General features: G+C 41.7%; 1 protein-coding gene across 2 annotated transcripts in view; it reads right to left on the reverse strand.

Annotated features, from left to right (window-relative positions):
• Positions 1 to 4,264: 4,264 nt before the first annotated feature.
• WDR7 (WD repeat domain 7) overlaps positions 4,265 to 26,547 on the reverse strand; it is a 111,826-nt gene continuing 89,543 nt past the window's right edge. For both annotated transcript variants that reach the window (XM_065747093.1, XM_065747094.1), the window contains 2 exons: positions 9,356 to 9,460; positions 4,265 to 6,886 (listed from right to left, as the gene is read on the reverse strand). In XM_065747093.1, coding sequence (XP_065603165.1) covers positions 6,683 to 6,886; positions 9,356 to 9,460 — 309 coding nt within the window. In that variant the 3' untranslated portion in view covers positions 4,265 to 6,682. The remainder of the gene's footprint in view (positions 6,887 to 9,355; positions 9,461 to 26,547) is intronic.

Genomic DNA, 26,547 nt, shown 5'->3' on the forward strand with positions numbered 1-26,547 from the left:
ACCCCAGCATCTCTGTTTTTTTCTCTGCTGGTGGTGTCAGTACTGAGAGCCACAGGGAAGAGCATTTTCCAGAAAAAGAACGATTTGCTAAAACAATTTTGCCTGGCCTGAGTTTTTTGGCAGAGCTGGCAGGAGGCCGAGCAGCTTGCTCTCATAAAGAAAACATGATCTAGGTTTAAAAATCTGCTTCATCTGGTGGAACAGTAGCTGCGCTTACTGCTGCAATAAACCTGTAATTGCTTTTAAATGAATTTTAATCCAATTTCTGGCTAAACTGCAAATGAAGTAATCATATACAACCTAAAATCTTAACCACTTCTCTGTCAAGCAGAATTCTGCTGTGATTCCATAGTGGTGCTGTGTATTGCTGAACAGGTGCTGTGCAACTCCGCACTTTTGCACATTTCATTGCAGTTCATTACCATCAAATCTGTCTTGGAATATTTGTTCCAACATTGCAGGTGCACACTGATCTCCAGGTACATCAAAGGCTGCAGCTCGCTGGTGGCCCCAGTGCTGGGACATGCTGTTTAAAATAGTTACTGCTGTAAATAAACATCTGCCCTCCCTACCTCCACTTTTTAAGCCACTCCAGCTCTTTGCAAATTGGTTTCTAATTTACAGAAATCAATTACAACGGTATATTCTAAATGTAACAATCAACAAGGATCTTCCCGTAGATGTCACTCAGGCTTCATTTTTAAAAACAAAATCAACATTCAAAAAGCTGTGCTGCTGCAGCAGAAAGTTTCACCTTTTAATTTTTCATACAAGATTAATTTTTAATTTTCAGACATCAGAGATAGAGAGAAGTTCCCCAGGAGCTCTCCTGTTCAAAGAGCACTCCAGGCAACTATTGCCATCAAGTGTCAATTCATCACAGCAAAGGCTTGTACTGCCCAACGCACATTTTTACCAATATGTTTGATAAGACCCAGCCACGATTGCTGTTAAAAGTTGTGGTGTTTGCTAAAGGCCAGGCTCAGACAGGACAAGAAGCTTCATCTTTCCAGCTGCAGTACATCAGGTCAGACCTTTGTCTTCCATGCAGGCATGGTTACCAGCTCCCCAGCACTGCCTCCATAGCTCTGTTCAAGCATTCCCCTCACTCCTATTGTGCTCCATTTTCTTGGCTGCCATGTGCTGCAGTTCTGTCATGCAAACTTTGTCTTTCACAGTCTGAATGCCTGACCGCATTCACGAGTGCAAGTAGGATTCTAGGTGTTGATCACTGCTCACTACTGCTCCAAGTGTGACATGACTCAATTCACACTTGTTCAGGAATGCTTGCTGGAAAATGGGTCTCTTGCAAGCTGTGGAAGCTGAACGTGGTACCTCTCCCTTCAGGGAGTTCCTGGCCAGCAGCAGCCTCTCCACCTCCCATTCTGGACAGCTCCATGTAGTGCAGGTGTGAAGGTGGCATGGGCAGTGGTGATGGCCAGAGGACACTCTTGGTTTTGGGTTCTGCCACACCAGAACCCAGAGATTCAAGGCAAGGGGTTTCTAAGAGTTCTAAGTGTTTTCTAAGGGAAGTTCCTGCAGCACTCGGTGGACCTGGTCCACCTCTGGGTCCTATCCAGTTTCTGCTACCAATACGTTGGCTTTTAAATATATAAGCTACGGGCAAAAAATTAAAAAAAAAAAATTAAATGTTCTCCATTCACACTGCTTTGTTTGAGTGTGACTCATTAATTTGAAAAAGAATTATGACTACAAAGATTAGCTAAAAAACCCACTTTTTTGAGACCAAATTCAGCCCACTCCAGAACACCGATGAGATCACCGGTGTATCCATCTCCACACAGAGGAACACCATGCCCTCCACATGGGGGTTACAGTGGATGCCTGAGATGCTGGCATGAACTGAAGGCAAGCCTGGAGATAGCCTCCACCTGCCATAGAATCATTAAAGTTGGAAAAGACCTCTAGGATCACCAAATCCAAACCCTACCCATCCCCACTGACCAAGTCTGTGTGTACCACACCTCTGCTTTTATTTCCCCATAGTGATCTGCTTCATTTAAGGCACAGCGTCCTTTCCATCCACTTTACATGGGATTGGAAACAGGGCTCTCTCTGCCCTGGCTCTGCACTTGCCCATGCTGCCCTCACACTCAGGAGGATGCAGAGGGACTGCACATACCCCGGCACCTGTCTGGGGAGGCCGAACGCGTGTGGATGGATTTCTGAGTCAGCTGCAAGGAATGCTGATGGGCCACAAGACGCACACGCAATGTAAAACAGGAACATTACGATCTCTGGAAAAAACTCTTTGATCAATACATTTGATGCAGTTTGCACTGACCTCAGTGGTCTGCATCTTCGAATAGCTTTGTTTTCACACAGGTCTGACACACTGTAAAGAGGACAGAAGCCAAACACGCGCTGGGAAGGAAGCTTTGTCACCCCTGCGATGGCCCCGTACCTCTTGCCACCAAAGGCAGCAAACTGGATGTGTCTGGCAGAGCTTTCCTTCCTTTTGTTTTTCCCCTACAAATCTCAGGTGATTTCTCATTTCCAGTATCTTGTTCCAAATACCGCTAATTAGTGGACAAACGCTGCTGCACCAGTTCAAGCAGAATATTGTGTGACAGTTTGGAGGTGATCACGCATACGCAATTAATAATGTAGAAGTACATCGCTCCTTATCTCCATCACCTTCTCTCAGGCCGGCTTGTCTCCCCCAGCCTTAATGCATGCTCTTTTAAGCTGGAAAAGAGAGCACCTTCACAATTGATCTCATCTGGCTCTTCCTCTGCCTCCGTGCTCTGGATTATACTCATCGGGAGACGCTGCCCATGATGGGAGTTTGCCCCTTTAAGTTTAGCACCAGAACAGGGACCGGGGCACCGTGCAGCAGTGACAGCGGGGACGGGCTGCTCCTACCCGGGCTCAGCTGAACCTGGCAGCAGCTTTTGGTCATTTCGTTGTAGAACTCGAGCACACAGCCAGATATTAAATTATCAAAAAAATGATGCTGCATAAATGAAGAAAATATTGATCTTTTGGCATCAAAATGCAATCATGCCGAATCAAAAACAATTAATGTCCCTGAATGCAGATATATAGCAGGAAATAGGCATGTACTTTTTATAGGCAAATTGCTTAAGGTACAATATAGGCTCTGGCATGTTTTCATTTCTATTAAATGAGGAGACTGCAGCTCCGAGCTCAGCGAGCTGCCCACATTTGAGCATTCCTATGCACAAATCACAGTTTACACTTTGCAAAGTAAACAGCAAAACCCAGCACATCTAATTTCTGAGATTCTTCTGGCTTTTCTTTTTGACCTTTGGTATTTGTACGTATCGATGCTCTCTAAAGCACTGCACAAAAACACCTTGAAGTGTCAGGCTTTAAAAATGAGTCTTCTTTTCTCTTTCTCCTGTGTAGACTGGATTATCTTGGCCTTGTCAAAATACATTCTCTAGTTAGAGGTTGGAAATATTTCCCTCCTGGCTCCCAGGTATTGATTTTTCACCACTCAGCTCCGCTGTCAGCGGCGAGGGGAAAGGTGAAAGTTCAGCTGGTTCTGCCCCCCGCCAGCACCGTGCCCCTCATGCCGGCTCCGCATCGGCACTGCTGCCGGCTGCCATCCACCTAAAAGGAAACCCCGGGGCCACCAATACTTTAACGTGCTCACGCACTGTGAAAACTGAGCATTCACCCAATTCCTTTGTGTTTCTTTTTTGTGTTGGTTTTTTTTTTCTTTTTTTTCCCCTCCTCTTTGCTTTGTTTGGTACGGATATTTGGTAAGGTCTGAGCCCACACGGACCGGTCCCTTGGTGCCCAAGGACAGTACGGCACACCTCTACCTGCCCCAACTTGCTCAGGATTCTTTGTCAAGCAGAAGCAATTGCCAGTCAAAAAATAATCTGTATTGCAAATTCTAACCCAAATGCACCTTAAATCTTCTCAGGACCCCGCGTTTCATGCTAGGAAGCGTTGCTATTTGTATCGGTTACCTTCTCTGGAGGAATTTGAAGCAGACAACAAGGGAAGTATATCACCTTGCAAACCCTGGTGCTGGGGAATTCCTTGCAGACTGCAGTTCCTTTGTCTGCTTTATCCACACCGCCAGATAGTTAGGAGAAGCTCACTGCAACACCTTCCTCCCTTTGTGCTGGGCATGGCAGACAGGACGGCACTGAAGATGACTTTCAAATGAGAAAGGAAGAGTTGGTGAAAAAACTTAGGATTCATAAATCAGAGGCAGGGAATTTGCATGCCATCTGGCTGACGCCATAACAACAATGCTCTTCGATACTGTTCAGATTTATTTCACAAGCATATTTACACCAGGGTATGCAGTATACATACAGCAGAGTAGGAGTGGACTCCAGAAGTTGCTCAAGAGGCAGACACTTCAGTCATTTACCATACATGGTGACTTCCATCATTACAACACTTTCATACAGGTGTCTCATCATGTCATCTTTTGCTTGTAAACTGCCAATGAAGCCGCATACGTCTCCACATTTACAAGGACAAGTCCAAATACAGTACTAACAAATCAATAAAGCACTAAAAGCTTACACTGGAATGACAATACAAATTTTACTGCAGTGCTGAGAGACCGAGGCTGTGAAGTTGAGGACTGGGGCAAACAAAGTCACCACAGTGGGGGCTGTGTCCAGCCCCACAGATGGCTCCTGGACCCCAGTGGGGCCGGAGCTGACCTGCAGCACTGGGGGGAAAGGAACAACCTCTCCTCTGCATTTAAGAAAATCCATTATGCTTCTAGCTTAAATCAAACATTTCACCGTATATATAATTCAAGATGTTTGCTCACTATACCACAAAAGGAAATCATTGGAGGGCTATGGTCCACCATTCCTGTGGGAGCTGTGTTTTGTTTCTGAAAGTAAACACGCACACGTCTTGGAACCTACCCTAATGTAACTGACTGGATCCCAGAACGCCTACAGGGGAACGCTTGCAGTGCACCTTGACTCTCTCTGTGCACCTCAACCTAACGCTGCAGTGTTTCAGTCTACACATGGAAGGTCTCTGTTAGCTCTTCTTCCCACCTTTCATCTTCAGAGTTACATATGCGTCTTTATAAACACAATCTACATGCACGCTGTGTTAGTTCACTTAGAAAAAAGACCCTGATATTCTATGGCAGAATTCTCCGCTATACACTACATTCCTGACAGATAAAAGGATTATATTTTATGGCAGTCTGTGTTAAACATTCCTAATGGCCTTAATTTCTTGGTATTTTTTACTGGTGTTTCTTAATCTTTAAGCAGCAAACAGATATGTATCTTCCAGAACTGCAAATCTCACCTTCATGCACAATTCACTACACAAACCAACTTAAAAAAAAATTAAAAAAAAATAATCAATGCTATTTATATTTAGAAGCCATTTTATAAATTAATTTATTCCTTTTTGGGGAAGGAAGGATTTTTTAAGTAACATTTTTACTTTGTCGTGTAAAGACAGCCTCCTTATTTCTGCGAGCTCTTCAGACAAAAGTGGCAAAGAGAAAGCTATACAAACATATACATCAATATTTTTAAATAAAATAGTATTCCATAGATTTTTTTTTTTGCTTTATTGTGAGCATAAACCAGCATTACTTTCACACGATTAAATATTCCACAGAATTAGATATGTAAGAAGGAAACACAGTCACAGCTAACATTACACAGGAATATTCCTACTGAAGAAATGGTTTCAGTATATCTGCTCAAATAACTTATTATTTTTCATAGTTCATCTTGCCAGGATTGTTAGTCACTGACACCATTTGTGCTGCCTCCCAGGGATGGCTGCCACCCCTGTTCCTGCAGTGAGAGAACATGGTCCTGCAGCTGCAGGAGCACAGCCCAGCTTCCATGTGGGATCCAGCACAAACGGGACCAGCTTTGGGAAGAAAAAGCTTTTTATTTTCTTCAAAATAAATACCTTCATTGGTAGCAAAAAACACCTTTATATATAAATACTCCTCTGTTCAAGTTTGCTAGTCCATCTTAAAGTTTTTTTTTTATTTACATGTGGATTGTAATCCTTTGTTCCAGACTAAAGCAAGAAATGGCTGAGCACAGCAGCACTTCAGTTCCTCAAAAACTGTCTTTTTCTGAGGACACGTGCCCCTACCACTCAAAACAGAGGCCATTAAACTCCAGCGCACTAAGCTACTAATTATCCCCAATTAATCAGGCCCTTATTAAGAACCCTCTAAGACACACCGCCTAGTGATCATTCAGTGGTCACTAGAAGGAATACATGTAAACAGGGCCTTTGGTAAACCACTGAGGTTCTGTGAGCACGTGGAACCAGGCCACCGGCATGAGACCAGCAGCCACCGGCCAGGCCACGGCACACGGTCAGGGAGGGGCTGGGCCGCTCCAAACCACAGCTTCCCCCAGCCCGCTGCAAAGAGAACCCTCACGGTGCCACGGCCTGGAGAAGCGGGCAGAGCCACAGCCCAGCAAAATGGGCAGAACTGCAGCAGGGCAAACCAGGCAGAGCTGTGACCCAGCAAGCCAGGCAGAGCCGTGATCTGGAAAACCAGGCAGAGCTGTGACCTGGCAAGGTGGGCAGAACTGCAGCCTGGCAAACCGGGCAGAGTTATGAGCTGGCTGGTCGTGCCCTGCGACCAGATAGCAACAAAGAAGGGAGAGCTACACGGAGTTCTGACAGAAATGCATTTCAGCACAGGTGGCATGCCCTAGACCACGAAGCGGTGCTCCTTGCCATCGTGTGCCATGAGGATGACGTTCCGGTTAGAGGTCCAGATGAGGCGGGCCAGGCGCAGTGCGTTGTGCGAGCCAGGGGAAGCGGGCTGGATGGGTGGCACCTGGTAGGTCTTGATGCAGCGCAGCTGGGGTGCTGAGTTGAGCATGCCGATGCTGCCCAGCAGTGACGTGTTCATCTGCAGAGACAGTTGTTGGTGAGGGCCCACCCAGTCCACCCTGATTAGGCCCAAGTGACATTTCACCAGACCCACCCAGACCCACTGGGCAAAGCAGTGCTGTCAGTGCCAGGGCCCATACACTGTGCTAGGCCCTGTGGCATTAATGCACAGCACGCAACTTCGCAAAAGGGAAGGCTGAATGAAGTCAGCAGATGCATGGCACTGCTCTTTGTGGGGAGCTCACGGTGCTACCAACAGGCACTGCAAGCAGCATCTCCACAGCCATGCACCTGCTTATCCCTCCAACACAAGAGAAAGGAAACTGGTGCATGACTAAATAGAACGTAAATTACAGTCAAGAGCATGGAGCTTCCCTCCTACGCACAGAACTCAGTCGTGTTCAGCAATCAAGAACCGCTTCATCTCACTGCTTGTCCTATATCTCTTTTTTAATTACCGTTCTCCTTGCCTATGCCTTTCTCAAGTTGAATTGTGATAACTGAATCAATAAATTAGCCTGGAAAATCATACAGTTTATTTACTACTGCGAAAAATCTCGCACTTCATTTTTAAGGCTTTATAAGTAAAGGTTTATATTCTAATTTTAAAGAGAAACATGAGAAGTTATTAAGATTCTATCTGTCCAAGAATGCTTTTATCAAAATAATTAAAACACCAAATGTGAAAATAATGCAAAACTAAGAAGAATCGTTGTAATATTTTCAAACAGAAAAAGTGAACGTTTTATTATTTTCTGCTAGATAAACAAAGCATTTGGGAGAGATTTGGTGAGTTCCACTCTCCAGATGCTCTCTGCTTTTGGCCATTACTCTGATGCACGCTGCTCAGCTCCGTTCTTCAAAAACAAGATCCACTGCCTAACCCTATGCCTTATGAGTGTTCCTTCACTTGGAAAACCCTCCCACATTGTGCTCCTTAGCAGTCTGACCATGAGCAGGCAGACAGCTGCCGCACCGTATCCCTGAGTGTGCCATGTGGAGCCCTGGCAAATCCTGGGCCACGGCAGTCGTGCTACTGCTGATCCCACGCTCTGAATTCTGATCAGGACAAAGTACAAGCCATTACTTTTTCCCAGCTCTTCTCAGCAGCAGAATGGTGTCAGAGAGTGTAAATCATGGCATCTCTAGCAGGGAGCATGCATGCACCACTGACATTTTCACAATTTAAATCATCTTGAGTAATAACCCTTTTAAGATGACTAATGTTACTGATTTTCCTGCATTAATAATAGTGCCAAATGGAATACAGAAGGGAAAAAAAAATCACTAGTGCACGAGGTCACATTTTAAAACTAAATGTGTAGGTACATTTAACTCCTTACGTAAAAGCCACTTTAGTGTGAACATTTACACACCTGGATGTACGAGGCAGCTCACAATTTAAAGCACGTGCCCTATTATTTTTCTTCCTGCCAGTTTTACAAGACCTGCTCTGATTAAGTTCTAGATTTTCCCTGAGTACTTAAACTGTGTAAGTGTAACTGATGGATGAAGATTCTTGCTGTTCCCATTTACTGTTTCAGAAAGCACACGATATAGTGATGGATAATAATTTAATAATTACGGCACCTGTAAAAATAATGAATGGCATCAGAAAACTAGGGTAATATGTAAAAGACTAATATTATAGGTATATTGAGTTCTATTATGCAGTCTGATTACTGCAAAACTAAATTATTTTGATAGTCTGTGCAAACTGCTTGATCAAGTCAGTTTTTAAGTCTGAGGTTATTTAAAGGAAGAAAAAATTCCACAAAGACTGCTCCTACGCTAAAAAAATAAACCTTTGGGTACTCCACAAAGTGGTGACCTGATCCTCAGTTTCTCCCTCAGACACTCTCTGCATTGTTTTTTGCTCAGCCTTCCCATTTCCTGCATTATTATGGAAATTCCAGGCAGCTCTGCAGCCTGAGGGGCAGCTGAGGACAGCTTTCTGGGCTCAAAGGAGAGCAGCTGTGTCTGCTGAGCAGAACCAGTGTTCATCTTAAATGGCTTTCCATCATGTTGAGTCAAGGATAAAATGGAGAAACATCACGGAAGTCTTCCTCTGTGGGAACTCATTGGGTTCCACAAGTCAGAAGAAAAATGCCTACCAGAAGACAGGACAGAGCATGAGAGCAGGAGCAGCGGTTCTGGCAGAACTGGCTGGGGGTCTCCTGCAAGGCCCCAAACCTTATCAGGTGGACGTTTTATGTGTGTAAAACTGAAGTGTTACAACAGGATCAGATTCAAACAGCAAACAGAACATAGAGTTATCTGACTGCTCAGAACTTATGTACTGATTTGTATGCAAACAAACCCTTATACCTCAGAGGGCAATAACTGCAAGGCATATTTAAGTGTAAGCAAGAACTAGAAAAAGATCTGTACTTTATAAAAACAGAAAAAATATGATTCACAACAAAATGAAAGGTCGGCAGGCAGCACTGATCCTCCAGGGGACACAGGCTGGCAGCAAGGCACTTACCTGCCAGAAGGAGAGGTGGCTGTCTGAGTTGGAGTAGGTGGCGAGGTACCGGCCATCAGGAGCAAAGGCCACTGCTGTGATTGGCCCCTTGTGCCCATGGATTGTCTGGCAAGAGAGAACATTTAGGAACATGGTTAAGTTCGCACTGTGGTGATGAGTTGGCAGCTGGACTTGATGATTAGGCTGGACGAAGCTCTGAGCAACTTATCTAGTCATAGATGTACTTGTTCACTGCAGGGGAGATGGACCAGATGGCATTTAAGGGTCACTTCCAAACCAAATGAGCCTATGATCTTAATGGCCTTTCCCAACCTTAATGATTCTGCTGTTCTAAGAACAGTAACGGAGCACTCCTTTGCACCGTATCAGTGCTGAACAGATTTGGAAGCAAACACAAATGCAACAGCATCTGGGCTTCTAGAAAAAGGTTTCTAGAAGAGCTCAGCAAATTGCTACAGTCAGAAAACAAGTACAATGTGCAGAAGACTCTTTCTCCTACTACTGCATTGTGTCTTAGGTCTCGAATCAGAAGTATGACACGAACTGGGAAAGCACACACAGTCTAAGGTTTACTGGCAAACACCCCTGCAGAGCTAGGGGAACTTCAGAGTTTGGTTCCAGAGGGAGAGAGGAGGGCAATTTCCTTAAAATACCATTTTCTATTGGGTTATCATAGCGAAGACATTAGTAACGAGCTCACAAAGTATTTCTTTGAAGAATACACAGCAGCTGCTCTCTCTGCATTCAGAGGTTCTGTGCCAATTTTAAATTGGCAGGACTTGCAATGTGTGAAAAAAAGACTTCATAACATTAATCGACCAAAACTAGGCTGTGAAAATAAAAGCACATGAAAACAAAAGTGGTCCTGTAGCCAGCTCCAGGACACTAAAAGACGCAAACCCACTGAAATTGCACGCTGCACCTGAAGTCAGGCTTATACTAAGAGCCCATTAATATATTTACTGTGCATCATGTAAGTTGAATAAAGTCAAACAGAACCCCAAACCTACGTTGTCTTCAAGGTAATCACTACAGCTTAGGATGAAGATTTGAAAGGGGAATTAATTAGATGATCCAATGTTTAGACCCATCAAACTCTGCAGCACTTAACAAGCAAATAATACTTGTCAATAAAAAATGTTTTGGTAATACAAAGGTGGAAAATCAATAGTACTTGCACACTTGTTGCTCTTCTTAACTACTCAAAATGTGTTCCAATAAGTACAATCCTTAAGGGAATTAATGTACTGTTATTTAAAGCAAGTGCTTCTCTAATTGATGCTAATCCTTTCAAGCCAAGATTTATATTTTAGTGCACTACCTAAATGTGTACTTTGCAATGCACATCTAGTGCTTCCTAGGCAGAGTGAATAAGCAGAACAAAACAAAATTATTGCCACTCATTCAAAATATTCTGCTTGCACCCATGCATTTGGAGCTCAGACTGCCCTGGCTGGCACCGTGCTGAATGCTGCATTATGGCTGGGATGGTTGTGCTTCAGCAGGGAACGCGTGGTAACACACTGCCTCTTTGCACTTCTTTCTGCTCTGAACTGAAATAATAAATAATGAAAATAATTTTCTATTTAAATAAACTCTGTGCTGTATTGGTTTGGCAATAGTCCGAATCTTGCACGGCAGACAGGGTGGGACAAAGTGCAGCTGCTTGGAGCTTCCCTCTGCCCAAGCAATTGTTTTTTAATGGGAGCACGCTCCTGGGAGACTATTTGACTTCTGCACCTGTCACCGCTGCTGTCCTGTACGCATGATATACTGAGGCTATGACAACCTAATTCTGAGTCCAATATTTGGCAAACCTTACACTGAACTGCATTATTCCGTTAAAGGTGACATAAAAATTAAGCGCTGTATCACTGCGGCAATTTTATTTTAATAAATACTGGAATGCATACTTTAAATTGATAAAGTAACATATATACTGCTATAGAGACATAGCAATATTTTACCACATTTATTATTCGATATTTATCTCCCCAGTCCCTAGGGGTACCTTCACTAAAATGAAACAAAAACTATCACTCACTGAGGATGTGGCACGCCTGATGCACCCCCAGAAGTACCACAATTCCAGCAGGTGCCACATGAAAAGCAGAAAGCATCAGTTTTGTCCCACCTTCGCACTGTCATTAAAAGCTCTGACCACTTTCACTTGGAAGAGCATGAAGGCATCACCTCCAATTTCTGCATGGGATACAGTCCCTGCACAAGGAACGGTTATTTGAAAATTAAAGTGAGGACTCTGAGGTGCTCTTCTGTAGCCAGCTCCTAAAGGCGTGCTCTGGAAAGCTGGTCTAAATACAACAGAACACAAAAAAGTCGTAAATACAATGCTCACTGAGTTAAAGTCAGAGACAGAGGGAAGACCGCTAACAACTGTAAGAAGATGGAAAAAGAAAGGCGTTGAAGGTGCTATTAAAAACGAAACAAAACAAATGAGAAGAGTTAGCTCTCCCTCTACTTCCTTCCCACCCTTACTATCCCTGAAGGTGTTCAAGAACCATGGTGACATGGCACTTGCGGACACCAGTGGTTAGTGAGCATGGTGGGGATGAGCTGGGGCTGGTCTTAGGGATCCTAGAAGTCTTCTCCAACCTTAATGATCCCACAATTCTGTGATGCATTCTGACTAACTACAGAACTTCAAAGTTTTATATTAATCATCAACAGTGTTCTGGAACTCAACTAATCTTCCAACGTGAAGAAGGGAACCTCCTGTTCCCAGCCACCCATTCCAATGCAGTCCACACCAACCCACAGCCTCTCCCCACCAGAGCCCCCAGTCCTCTTTGCCCCATTTACTGTCCTTTTTTTACAACCTTACAATCAACCCTTCTCTTTCTCTTTTATTTTACACCATGTAATCACAGTACAAATACAGAAGGGCTGTGTTGCACACAGTCCAGGCTAAACACGTGGTATACATGGGAACACTCATCTCAGTTTCAGCAATTTGTCTGATAAAACTTTCTATCCATTCACTGAATTGTCCTTTGAAGACCAGGCACACGAGCCATTCAAGGACCATGGGGTACATGAACACAATCAAGACATTTTATAAAACCTCGGTTTGTGAAACTAAACAGCTTCACCCAGTAAGATGTTCAAAATGTTCTCACTTTTACCTCAGAAGTACATGCTCTCAAGATGCCTCCTCAAAGGTTTTTATGAACACTTACAAACCAAACCAAATCTCTGAGCAATTTAGTGGAAATACCTAAAATAGCATTTACTTAAAATAGCTTCCATACTTTTAATAATTAAATTTCAATGCTCCTTCAAACAGTACTAATAATTGCAGTGAAACTTTCAGGACTACACAGAGAAAAAGTATATTTACATCTTTAAATTAATTTTCTTTCTGTCCTTCAAATGCATTCTCAATAGTATCAAGATAAAGTCAAAGCACATATATTAGAATTTTTAACTTAATAAAATATATAACTTAATTTTTAATCTCACAGTAATATAATTTTGCATCAACCATTACTATTACTCAGTATTAAAATGTGACTTGCATGATGTGACAGGCAGTGCACAATGAGAGCCGAAAGTGACCTTGAGCAGCAGTGTATAAAAATACATTTATCACTGGAATGGCATGCTGGCTTTCAGTCAATATGTGGTCTCATTTGTTAGGAGGTTCTCCTGCTGTGATTCCCTCATTACAATTTGCTTTTACTTCCTGGGCAAATGACAACCAGAAAATGAGGCAGCTTCTTTCTTGACCGAACTTAATCCAGAAGAAATTAGATGACAGCTGCACCCAACCAAGTGTTACAGGGTGCTTTAGAAACGTTTCCAAAATGCTCAGCCACGGATCTCAGCAGTTCCATGGGGCCCTGCAGACAGCCCAGAACCAGCCCCATGCCCCCAAGGCGATGGCTGCAAGGAAAACATGCATATGGTTCTTCCACCCAACTCAGTCTCCTTCCCCAACACCCTGATGTCTGCAAACATTGGATGGATGCTCTCACTTCTCACTGAGGGCTTCATGGGACACCATCAAAACCAAGATGGCCATTCATTTCACCACACCTATAAACCAGACAGCCCATAAACAAGCAGCAAGCTTTTCACTGGTGAAACTAATGCCAACATAGTTCAATTAGAAGTTCATGATGATGCAGTGTCATCTCAGAACTTACCCATGTGTCAGACAATTCAGTTTTGATACTGAAATTCCTACCTCCATGACAATCACTCTTTCAAAAGACGTTCCAACAGTTCATGGGCTGGGCTACATGCTGCAGATGTTAGGAAAATAATCTTAAATAAGAATTCTGAGTACAGTCAGGATACGAATGAAAATGGGAGAAGAAAGTGCTTAGTATTTCCTCCAGGTTATTTCTACGTTGTGAGACAAAAAATAATTACATTTATTTTGAACCCCTACTTTAGGAGGTTATCTTAACAATTACAAACAGCTTGTGTAAAAAATTACAAAATACAGATAGGCATCTGGAAAAGAGCTTGGGCTGGACAGACGCCAGGCCTCAAGGTTTGCAGATGCGTTGCTGTGAAGTACAGTTAAGTTTTAGATCTTGAACCACAAATCCCTAATGATGCTAAATGGATGCGAGGAATTTTGGGCTGATATTCCAGCGGCAGAGAGCACTTTACAGGGAGAAAAGACACTGAATGCTTTCCAAAGAATCACAACATGGAATGGATTTACCGTTTATTACATGGAGTCCGTCTAACCAACTCTCAAAATGCAAATCATACCCTTAATGGTAACAGCTGTCTAAATTGTTAGAAAGACACAATTAAAACACAATAAATAAAAGCAATGCAAGCAATGTGGTCTAAGAGCAATCAGCAGATCACATTTCAGAGGCACAGGAGGAAGGAGGAGTTGGTTTGAATGTGCCCATCAGACAGATCACCAGCAAACCCAGTTTAGTTAGGAATTATCTGGGGACCTTAGGAAGTTGCTGTGGCTGGAGAAACCTGTCCGCTAGGCAGAAATTTGAGCTAAATCTGAGTTAGAACATGGCTTTTAGTTTCTTAAAATTGCATGAACTGAAACGTTTACTGTAAAAGTGTTATTAAAACAGATTTCAGGAGAAGACACTTCTAGCGAACACAAAAGTTTGATAGAATCTTATCAGTGCACTGCAATAAAATGACTGTGTTCCCAGATGAGACTCTTTTGGAAACATAAGAAACCCTGGTAAGAACATCAAAACCCAATGTGTCTCACAGCAACAGAGACAGCAGTTAGAGACTGCATTCTCTTACAGTCACAGATCTTCAAAACTTGTCATTTTCAATATAAAGTCAGTCCCTATGGAAGGAAAGAGCTATTAAAAATTCTAATTTTATCATGAATGGAATAATGCCCTAAACTGAGTTAGCAAGAGACTGGAACACTGTAAGCAAGCTCACAGGGTGTTCCTTCTTCCTGTGCAAGCTTACTGCTAGGTCCATAACACTCAGTATCTGGAAGGATGGTCCTCCTCTGCCTCCGTGTTCTGACCTCTGTGATGGTTTACAGTTGGAGCATACAGTGGCAGAGACACAGAGCATTTCTAGTAGCTTGGGTATGATGGCTTACAATGAATGATGCAATATCACTGTATTTGGAGAAACGCCCCCCCCCCCAAAAATATATAAATATATATATATATATATATATTTTTTTTTTCCCCATTAACCAGGTCCACTGTTTTTCACTCAGCTGCTCTAGATTCAATGAAATGTAAGAAGCCTTCTTCTGCTTTCCACCGGGATGGTTCCCTAGAGAAAAAGCTTCTCTTAAAGAGGGAAGAAGATGAGTTGAGACTACTTTTTGTGAAGGAAATAACATCTGAGTAGGAAGTAGCAACTAAATTAGGTGTAAGTTCAGGTATGTGGAAACTCAGTCTTCTTTACAGCCCTAAGTATAAAATCTTAATGCCTACTTTTCTTCTGTCTTTGCTTCTACAGACGCTACAAACCCAGTGCTGTAATAAAACTCTTAACTCAATGGGGGTGGGTGGCCTCAGAGATGGTCAGTAAGTTTAATATCTTTTTCCAGTCTATTTGACTTCTGTAAACTGAATCGTATCTTTTCAGAATGGAAAAAAAAAGTCCTTAGTGGAATTGATTACACTGTCGGCTCCTCATCTTGATGTCAACAGCTGAGGCACATGAGTTAAGCAGAAAGCTGTAGCTGAATCAATTTCTTATTTAATTTTTACTAACTTTGGTTATTCAAGGCCCCTCCTGGTTTCTGCACTTGGATTCGCAGTCTTCACTTGTCACCTGTCCCTGTCTTTCCCCTCCCAACAAGATGTTTCTGCATTTGCATACTCCATATGCCCACAAGAACATGCAAGATCCTTTAAAAGTCTCCATACCAACTAGAAAAGAGCACAGAAGTGAATCTGAACAAAAACTAATATTGCTGATCTAAAAAGTAAGCTCTGTGAATCCAGAGACCTCATTATTTTGCCTGCCAAAGCCAGAAAATTAGAGTGGAGTTTCAGCACTCATTAATAGCGCATTCTGTGGCAAGACTGGCAGTTTGCATTGTTTATTTGTAGCTTAATGAATAGAATTATATGTAAAAAGTAGATTTATTTACAATGAACAGAGGCAGACTCAATGCAGATGAACAATATCCAAGCGGGGTTAATGCAGAGGAGCTGGTGAGCTGTAAATCCACACCTTGGTAAACCTCCCCATGCAGAAGAGTATCAGCATGGTCCACTCCCATTAAATACACTGCTAAATTGCCACCAGCTAACCACCTGGGCATAATTAAACACTGCTTTTGAAAGACATTTGAGAAACTTGAAAACCATGGTTGTTTTGTTACCACATCCCATCCACAGCTGGGATTTGCTGCTGATAGGCTAAGACACTTTCCTGTTACAATGAAAATGCACAGAATCTCTCAACTGTATTATTAGGCAGCTTTAGAAAGATCAGCTCAGGGTAAAGCTACTGTAGCCCATGGGGAACATGTGTCAGCAGCATGTCGCCTTCCTTCTGAAAGGAATGGAAGCAGAACTACAGCAAGGCTTGCATTTGAAACACAGGCTGTACAGAGGACATGACAATTTGAGTGTGTTTACATCCTAGCATAGCTGAACCACATCCCCTTAAATTTCTGCCCCACTTGCCAGCAATGCACTTATTACTATCTCACATTACTATGGATTTTGCTTTGTGAACTTTGCTATTGCTTATGTAAGTCAGATGATAAACTAAACCAACTGGAAAGCATTCCCCGCCTCCTTGCACGTGAATATGGCTGTTAGTACCAATGGCTGTACACACTGGTGGGTTTCTGTAACAGCAGTGTGCTGCCCTCACTGTGTACACACATATGCTACACTGTCTGGTGGACAGCACAGTGCAACCCTCCCCTTCCTGCCACAATGAGAAAAGGGCTCTTGCCTATAAATTAAAAGGCAATATCCAGTAATTATCTTTTATCTGCAATTTGAGAAGGTGTGCTCCTACTAACAAGTTTTCTTGGCTCATCTGAACTTGTCAGCATTGCAGTGTCAACGCACAGACATGTTCAGATTACAGCATGGCTATCTCCATTACTACCAATAAGATTCCATATTTGAGCATGTTGCCTTTTGTTTCCTAATCAAACTTAACTAAAGCAAGCCATTACATATCAGCAACTATTCTTTCCAAATACAATGTTAAACAATTTTCTGCCATGGATAAAAATAAAGATTTGTAAATGCGTCTAGGAAAAGAAATACAATATTATGCACAATTCAATTCCTGCTTTGACTGTCAAAATCCTATTTTTAATTTTGCAGCTTTTAATTTTTTGTAATTCAGAAAGAAGGGGTCACAATGAAAAGCCCTTGCCACTTTGAAGACAACATGGATGAGGAATCAAGGACAAATAAACGACCAAAAAAAAAAAAAAAAAGATTGGCAAAAAAGTCTTAGAACAGTTACTTGTTTTAATAAATTATACCAAACGTCATTCCTTTTTCCTTCTTACATTCAAACACAATCTTCCCTAAGTAACAAATTTCTACCTCACTCCTGTCTTCCTTTTTACTCTTCTGTTTCAAATTTAATTTCTTTATGAAAATAATTGGAACACTCAATAAATGAATGAGTAAAATTAGTAAGCAGTAGACACATGTCACCCATACTGTGTGACCCAAGCTGAAAACATTAAGTCCATATGGGTGCAGAGCTGGGTTGCTAAAAGCTTGGCAGGATGATCAGGCTGCTGACAGGTGGAGGACTGTATGGTCTGTCCTATGTGCTGTCCTCTGTAGTGTCTTTGACATTAAGAAATAGACAGAGTGCACTCTTGTCTAATTAATTCCCAGATAGCCTCACTCCCACAGAGCAGCTGGAACGCTAAGAACCAAGCTATTGTAAGCAGTAACCATGGCCTGAAGGTCAAGGAAGTCATTCTCCCCCTTGACCACTGTACCCACTTTTGAAACCCAAAACCACGAAGAGCCCTGGTGAAGTCAAGTACTCTCAGCAGCAGGTTGCCACTGGCTGGAGCTATCACCATCTTGGTCCCTCTGTCAGCAGTATCATCCACACACTCAGAACAGCCTGCATTTCCCACAAACATAAGCAAGTCTTCAAGCAAACATAATAAACAAATAATATCATAATGACCTCACAAAAAGCATGAATAATTATTATTGGCTTGAGCTTGGATTCTTAATTCTGTAAGGATTCTGCCTAGTCCAATGCAGAAGAAAGCTCTGCAGGGTGCAGAATCAGGTCACTCAACAGGCATACTCGGATGGATAGCAGAAAATTGGTCCAATAGCTTTGCATGCAGCACTACATGTAAGATACAAGCTCTTCATAACGAAGAGTGAATATCTTTAAAATTGGCACTAGATCTTGGTGGCCTTGTCTTCAGAATCCCTGTATAATCTGTATTACCCAGTGCAGGTGAAGAGTTTCTGTCTTCAGAGGAAATTCTTCATGCTTCCAACACAGGAGGCAGCCAGCCAACAGTAACACGTGCACAGTCACTCAAAATACTACGCTGAACTGAACAGCTTAGCACGAGCTGAACCCCTAAAGCACGAGAACCGCACTGAAGGTGTGCTGATATTTTCCCATAAAATTCATCCAACTAGGACAGAGGACAAAATACTTCAAAGCTTAATGTTCACATATCACCAACACACAAATTCTCAAGACTGAATGATAGGGGATGTTCAAAAGCACAGCATGAATCCAGTTTTAAGCTAGAGGCACAAAGGTATCGACAGTGTGAAAGCATTTTCTAGATTCCTCACTACTGTAATTCTTCTGTTATTGGGCTTTTTGCCATATTTCCTGTCATTTGCATCACAACCCTACTCTTTCTTCCCTCTGCCTTCCATTTACTTAATGCCTAGTTTAGCCAGTGAAAAGACATGCACAAGAAATCCAAGAACACTCCTCTCTATTTCTGTTCTGCTCCTTTGTTCCCCCCTTTTTCTGTTACGTCTCTGTCAGTGGCTAGCACTCTGGGGTTACAGTCTTCTAGTTTGTTCAGTGTTAAAAGTGACAGAGCCCTGCTCTCAGCTAGTTCCTGTACATGGGGTGGTTAACACTGATAATAACATCCTTGAATCTGATAAATACAAGACCCAACAAAAATAAATTACCCAGAGGACTCATTCGATTCAAATCTCATGGGATGAGAAGAACGTGTATTTTCTGAAGGAGACCTCTTACACTATTAAGGTGCCTAGAAGCTGTAACAACAGGTAGCAGACCTGATTTTCACATTTTGAATAAAGCCTTAATTAGTAATTGGGTAAGGGCCAGACCCTTGCTTCACACCCAAACACTCATGTTTTTAAAAGAAGAATAACCAAATAGTTTCTATGAATGAAATAACTGGAGATTCTGCACCAGTATCTGCTACTCAGCAAGGATTCACTGACAGCTTCAAACAGGGCTAACTGTATCGGCCCCAAGGTGCCGGGCTGCACAAACTGGCAACTGGAGAAACTTACTAAGAAGTCTCATGAACAATACCAGGAGCCATTCAGGGGCAGACACTTTACACAAATGAAATGCAGCATCTGCTACTTACCTGTATAATCAGAAACGGTCCCATAAGAAGGAAACCAGGTGAGTTCTTACGAATTATCACAAGTATAATTAATGAATAACTACTCTAAGTCTGCTTTGGCTACTCTACTAGTGCTAGAGAATATGACAAGCAAAATATTATCAAGCATCTTTCAGACGTTAATATTTTGCCATCATTCCAAAGTCAATAATAATCATGTATCCTAAAATCTAGTTATGTGAAATATAACAGTATGGTAACACTGATTTAGTACTCCATTTAAGAAAAAATAAATCACACAATAACATTTGTTTTCTGTATTAATGCACCTCTAAAGAAAGGAGGAGCTGAATTTCAAGCGCATGGTGATGACAACTGTACTTTTAATTGTATTAAACCAGCTAGAGTGTTCTTGCTCTAGTAAGAATTACTATGCCTTTTTTTTTTTTTTCTTAATGAATATTTAACCAAAAAAATTTTAAGGTATGACTCCAGGGTCATGACTTTGCACAGCATGTAAGTCACTTATGAAAACCTCAAAATTGTCAGTTTATAAAATCATCAGCAAAAAATGATGTTTGGAATGGGAAGTATAATTCAGTCAGGACGACAGTGGCACTAGCATACTGTGGTGGTATCAATGAGCTGCAGTGTACTACGTTTATCATTAGATAATCACTCCCCCAGAGGATTACGAACACACAGATGAACCTTGTGCCACACAACACACTTGGGGTGTCATTATCTCATGATAACCCCACTCCCTGCCATCTTCTATTGCTTAATTAGAGGTTACAAAGGTTGTAATAGGGCTAAGAGAACATGGTGACCAGAACTTGCAAGGAGTGATACCTTAATCAATTCAAATCCAGAGGCTGAGAATGTGCAGCCAACAAAGGCATCTACGGGAGATCAAAAGTGTGCAGCGTTTTAAGCTGATGAGCTAAAATTTCAGGAGAATGATGAAATCTATACATACACTATGCCTTATTTTCACTTGACAATTTCAGCTTCTTCACACTGCATTTTGCCTAATTCAAGTGTCACAAATAAATTATAAAAAAAATAAAATTACAGAATATTACCTAAAACATATTATCAAGTACAGCCAAGCAGCAGAAATGAGATTTTTAAGGTGTCTCACCAGCAATATGCTACACATACATTCCAGAAACTCCATCCCTCCTGCATAATAACAAACAGTGCTTCTTCATTTCAGTGTTTCATTTTTGGTTAGAAATTGCTAACCATCCTAAAATGGTGTGCTTTGTGCACTAGCAGTGTCACTGAGTGGTTTAACTGCTGTCTTCTACTGTGTTTTGTAAACAATGGCCACATTTGCAGATGGAGGAGCCACAGAACTGGTGCACTCAGAACTGTTTTCCAATTCACTGTGAAACATCAATTATCTTTATCAAATAACAGTATCTCATCTCAGTCCATTATCAAGATGGAGTCTTATTTTAGCTGGACTGAAGCCCTATCTGTATATCAAGGCTGGCCGCAGTGCCAGAGTGAGTGAAAGGCTGTGAAATAATCAATAATCATCATCAAATTGTGGTCGACAGGTTGTGCGGATGGAAGTTTTTGATGAAACCTCAACCTTTTTTTGTGCAGCTGATAAAGCTTAACCTTTGCAATACCTGATAACTATGACTCAGTTAAAGAGAGCTCTGCATACGCTTAAAAGCTTTGACTGCTCAAAAAACCCTGCTGAAACAGCTTGCTTTAAGTGGATAGCGACTTCACACCGTCAAGCATCTTTTTGTTACCAAGCAAGTCAGCAGACAAAGAACTACAGTGAACATGTTTCATGGATTGTTATAAACACATCCTTGTGCTCCAGCAACCAGGAACCACACTGGGTCTTAAAGCTGCACAAATAAAAGGACACCCTCTGCATAACAATGAATAAAACAGCAGAAACAACAGAGTAACTTTCAGCAAATATTCGCCTGTTTCAGTGTAGGTAGCTTCCTATTATCCAGAACAAATGTTGGATGAGAACACACAGTAAAAGGGGGGGGGGAAAGGGTTTAAAACCTCACACATGCATTACCCTAATCACTTAGCAACTTTTTAATTTAAATATTACTCTTACTCAGCCCTTAAGATAATTTCTGTTCAAAATAGAATTAAGGGCATGGAATAAGGTTATACACTGTATTTGTTTGGGGTTTACAGTTTTCAGCACAGCATGATTAATCTGCAATCTAAGTATGTAGAGTTCGTTTCAACCATATATTTTTCTTTTTAGCTATCAGTCAGTTTCTCTAAAAACAGGAATTAGAGGAAATTTATCAGAAGTTATATAAAAAAGCAGAATATGAATTTTAGTAAGAATATAGATTTCACATTCTCTTGGCCAGAGCCTTGTTTGCACTTCAAGAAACCCTGTGAGATTGGGCACTACCATTCAGTGCTATCTCTGAAAGATGGTTCCTAGGTCTCCACGCCACCATGACATGTCCTATGGGACAAGCTGGGCCTCATGACCTTCTGCTCAGGGAGATCCTTGGGCTGTTCATCAGTGGGAAGGCTTGGTATCTTTGGTCATGCATCAGGCATTTGTCCTGTTTGCATCACAGCTCATTCTCAAAAAACAGCCACGTGGCATCAGTAGAACAACCAACCACTCTTACCTCTGGGACACTAATTTCTCAGGCTTTTCAGGCCATGAAAACCAATACAAAATCAATCAAATACCTGCACTGCAATTCAGCATGTTACTGTTGAACCCTCAAACCTGTGGGCCACTTCCTACACCCACTTCCTGCTGCCTCATTTCATTCATTTTAAGATCTCAGTCTCATCCGCTGAGACTGAGATCCAGAGATGAATGGACACATGAAGACTCTGGAGGACTGAAATGGTAATTAACATACGCTTCCTGGAATAAACAGCATATACAGGGAAGGTTATGCACACTATGCGTTACTTATGCATACTAACAGAACCCCACTTAAAACTGCATTTTCTCTTCAGACAAAAGAATAGACTGCAACAGAATCAATTCCCTTTTCCAAACAAAAAAATTCATGAATAAAATGCACACTGGGACTCTCAGCCAAAGCGAAGAGCTTTCAGTGATGTAGCCAAGGAGCTCACAACTGGTAACCCTTAGTAGTTTTGAACATATTGGAACACATTATGAAGATTCTGTTTTCCACCACTGAAAATTTATGACCAAGACTGATGATCTGCAGAAGGCAGTCACTGCCTTGCAGCACTGGATTCAAGCATTCTGCTCCATACAGGAGGCTGCAGGGACTCTTCCAGACCTCCACTCCCACCACCCCTATCCATCCGTCAGTCAGCTCCCACCATCTCCAGCTTGGCTTTCCTGAGAGAGATGTCTCTGGTGATGAATACACTGTAAAATACTAAATGCAGCTCTAGAGACTGCTGATGCCACACTGATGGATGTGGTACTAGGCACTATTAAAAAGAGATAAAATATCTGCTCTTGCAAAGAAGCCAGGTCCTCTCCCAGCGCTGCAGGTGCATTCCCCAGAAGGCTGCTCATTGACTGAGAACAACTCCGGTCCTCCTCCAGATCCCTTACATCCCACCATCTGCCTCAGGAAAATGTGGCTTTGAAGGGCTTAAAATATTCTCGTCACAAAACCACCACTTCTCCAATGATGCAAAATGCTGAACAGATTCATTGGTAAAAAATGTGTAACTGTATTTCCAAATGTAAGTCAAAGTAAAGAGAATATTTTACATTAACTGTAACTTAAGCTTTAGAACAGAATTCCTAGGGCAGTTAAATACTGCAGATTTCTTCTACTGGTAATTACTTTTATGTAAAAACAAAGAAAGCCTCCTCAGTGCCTCTATGGTAGTTGGCAATAACATAAATTAAAATAGTACTATTGTAACAGGTGTCACTATTACAGAATGTTTACCTCCATAATCTCAAGCAAGTTATTTTATAACAAAGAATAATTCAAAGAATTAAAAAAATGCTGCTAGCTTACTAGCTAAAGCAGAAAAGCTCTATCGTTTGATATTTTTGTTTGCCACAATAAGTTTGGAATTTAATGCCAAAGCATTTTAAAAGGGATTCTGATGTTTTAATATTGTCCTGCTTTTTCTAGCAATATTTTTATTTTAAACCCCTGTGGAATGTTGTGATTATTCTAACTCAGTTTTGATGCAGACCCATATAAAATGTCACTTAAATTTGCAAGAACAGGATGCAAGATCAAAGGAGACGCCTTTTCTGCAAGCAAGCATCTTGCAGGATGGAGCTCAACTACCAAATGCAGGTCCCTGTCAAAACGGCACAAAGCCTGAAAATTGCTGCAAATCTTTGCCCCACATAAAATAAAACACTCTCCAGAAAGGCAGCTGTTGTTCTACGGGTAGAGCAGTTGGCTTCCAGAGCTGGGTAGCAATAAGATAGTATGCTTTATTATGAGTGTCATGGAGACGGTGTGAAAAATCAAGAGCCATAGGCAGTAAGCAGCAATGGGTCAATAATGTTCACCGAGACATTGTGTAGATAATCAACAACAAGGCCCTGGGTTCTCTATGCACTGCAAACAGCTGAAGGGCAAATCAATACAGCCATGGGAAGGACACTGCCCGGCGCCGCTCCCCGCAGCACGCTGCGGAGGGCACCCTAAAAACAAATGGATGCAAACTTGTACCGATGTACTGCCATGCGCTCGGAACACAGCAACGCTCAGAAAATACTGAATAAATAGCAGAGGAGGGGAGAGTGCCCAACCTCGAGATTAAATTGTAAAAGAAATCAGATACCAAAAAAATACGTACCAGAAAGTTCACGATACAATACAACACAGTTGTAATTTTCATTCCAGTTATATCCTTAAAAATAAACTAAAATCCAAACCCCTTGAAATGAATAAGACATATACCTGAAATAAGAGTTTAACATAGAGCAGTTTAGAATTTGGAGTATGATAATTAATGATCTGTCTTTTAAATTATTAAGCAGAAATCACATATTAATAAATGCATCTTTGCACTAGCAGTGATGCAAACCAAATGCAAAGTACTGAAAACACAGACAGCTGGCTCTGAGGCAGCGTTTTCCTGGTACTATTAATAATTGACACTTTGTTAAATAAGCGATACTAATATTGTAAATTTCTGTGGAAAAAACCTATCATATATGAATGTTGATTTATTATTTGTTCAAAAAGGTGATTCTTGACATCCATCATTCTGTTAATCATTAGATGTAATTTCTCAGTCACGGTGTACAACCACCTTTCTTGAAAACGAAGTAAAAATATGCTGGAAGGAAAAAAGCACACGAAATGCTTCTGTTTTCCATCATTCCAGCCAAAAAGCCTCCCCTTGCCCCTTTCAGAGGTTGAAAAATTTCTGTCCTATTCCACCTATCGTGTAAAAGTAATGTAACCACATTTAACCAAGTGCTTACTTAGGATAGGTTTGTTCTGCTGTAACTGTGACAAAATTTTCTATACATGGTGAAGTGATAACCTCAATAATACCAAAAAGCTGCACTTCTCAGATCTTGCTTTCGAAATGGAAAAGGGACATTTATTAGATGTATTTTTCTTTATCATGACTGATACCAAACCAAAACCTTTCAAGCCTTACTTTCCTCACGTTAACTATTTCCGTATGCACAGCCGTAAGTTATTGGATTATATTTTCATGAATTATTCAGGGCAGCCCCCAGCAGCGTGGGAGAAGTGTGTGCTGCAGCCCTGCTCTCATGCCGAAGGCTGTGGCACTGTGGGGCGAGCGGACCCGCGCCAGCCCTGCAGCACTGCTCCGGGCAGGGAGGAAGGGTCCTGCTCTTGTGCTGAACGAGCACAGTTTGTGCGGTTTGATATGCACATGATAGATGGGATTGATTGCTGCCACGTGCTTGTCGTGGCAGTTGTTTCCCCTGGACCCGCAGGAGGTGGTGGTTTCGGCTGGCTTTGGTAGTAAAGCAAATGTAGTTTCATTTTGGAAAAATATTCCAATAAAAAGCCATTCAAAGTTCTGCACTTCTGTGTCTTCCCAAAGGTAAGGAAGGAAATAGGATTTGGGAAGCAAAGCAGTAAGACTGGAATAAAGAAAAAAAATTATGCGTAAAGATGATGAAATAAAACAGAGAGTACCTTCTGGTGAAGGAGTTTTGAAGTCCTCTGTTCTTTTCACTGTACAGAACAAAGACTGTAAAAGCACAAGGCAACAGCCAAGGAAAGGAAACGGTTATTTAAGCTAAAGGTCAATGCTGGAATAAAGACATAAATAACCATAACTATATTGGTGTGGGAATAAATGAAAGACTTCCAGCCCTTGATATTTAACCCACCGGTTTTCAAGCACAGCAGAGGGTGTCCTGAAGTCCCATATTCCTCAGGCATTGCTGCCTGCTCTCCCACAGAGGTGCCCCTGCAATATCCATGGCTCTCTGCTCTCCCTGTGTACCCAGTTCCCACCCCAGTTAATGTTGCGCAATTAATGAGTGCAATTATGCATGGGGTAAGCATAAAAAAAAACCCTCATATCCACTTCAAATTTTTACTAGAAGATGATATTTTGAACTTTAAGAAAAAAAATGCTGAGCTTTCTGAAACATCTTTTCCTACATAATCCTGTATTTATTTCATGTCTCCAGAGCAGCTAATCTTTAACTATGAGAAATAATGCAAAAGACTGGATTTGAAATAAGAAATTTGTATCCAATAGATGGCGTTGCCTCCTAATAGTCATCTGTCTCTGCACGTTTCTCTGATCTTATGAATAATAACAAAATTTGCAAAGGACCCCTTTCTTACCTATCTTTGCTCTCCATAGAAGCTTGCTAAGAAAGTAAGAAAACAAGTATTATGTGCATTCACCAACACATCAAATTAAGGCAGTGAATTATTCAAGCAATTTACTGGCAGAAATCTGGGGCTAGTTCCAGTAACCCAACACAACAGAATGTCAGCTAACACGGAAGAGACAGCACTCTGGATAAAAGGGTTGCAAACGTCAGCTGTGCACAATCACCTTCAGAATAGATAGATGATGGTTACCTCACTGTTCTAAAAGAACTGAGGAAAAAAGTGAAGAAACGTGTTTTAATATGCCTGCTACAACAGGGCAAATCAAGTCAGAGGGATGTTTTCATGGAAGGTCTTGCCATGGACATGCATGCAGCTATGAGAGTACTCTTCTG

This window comes from Cyrtonyx montezumae, unplaced genomic scaffold, assembly GCF_038088225.1.
Source record: "Cyrtonyx montezumae isolate F1298 unplaced genomic scaffold, pur_monq_1.0 scaffold_41, whole genome shotgun sequence".
NCBI classification, from domain to species: domain Eukaryota; kingdom Metazoa; phylum Chordata; class Aves; order Galliformes; family Odontophoridae; genus Cyrtonyx; species Cyrtonyx montezumae.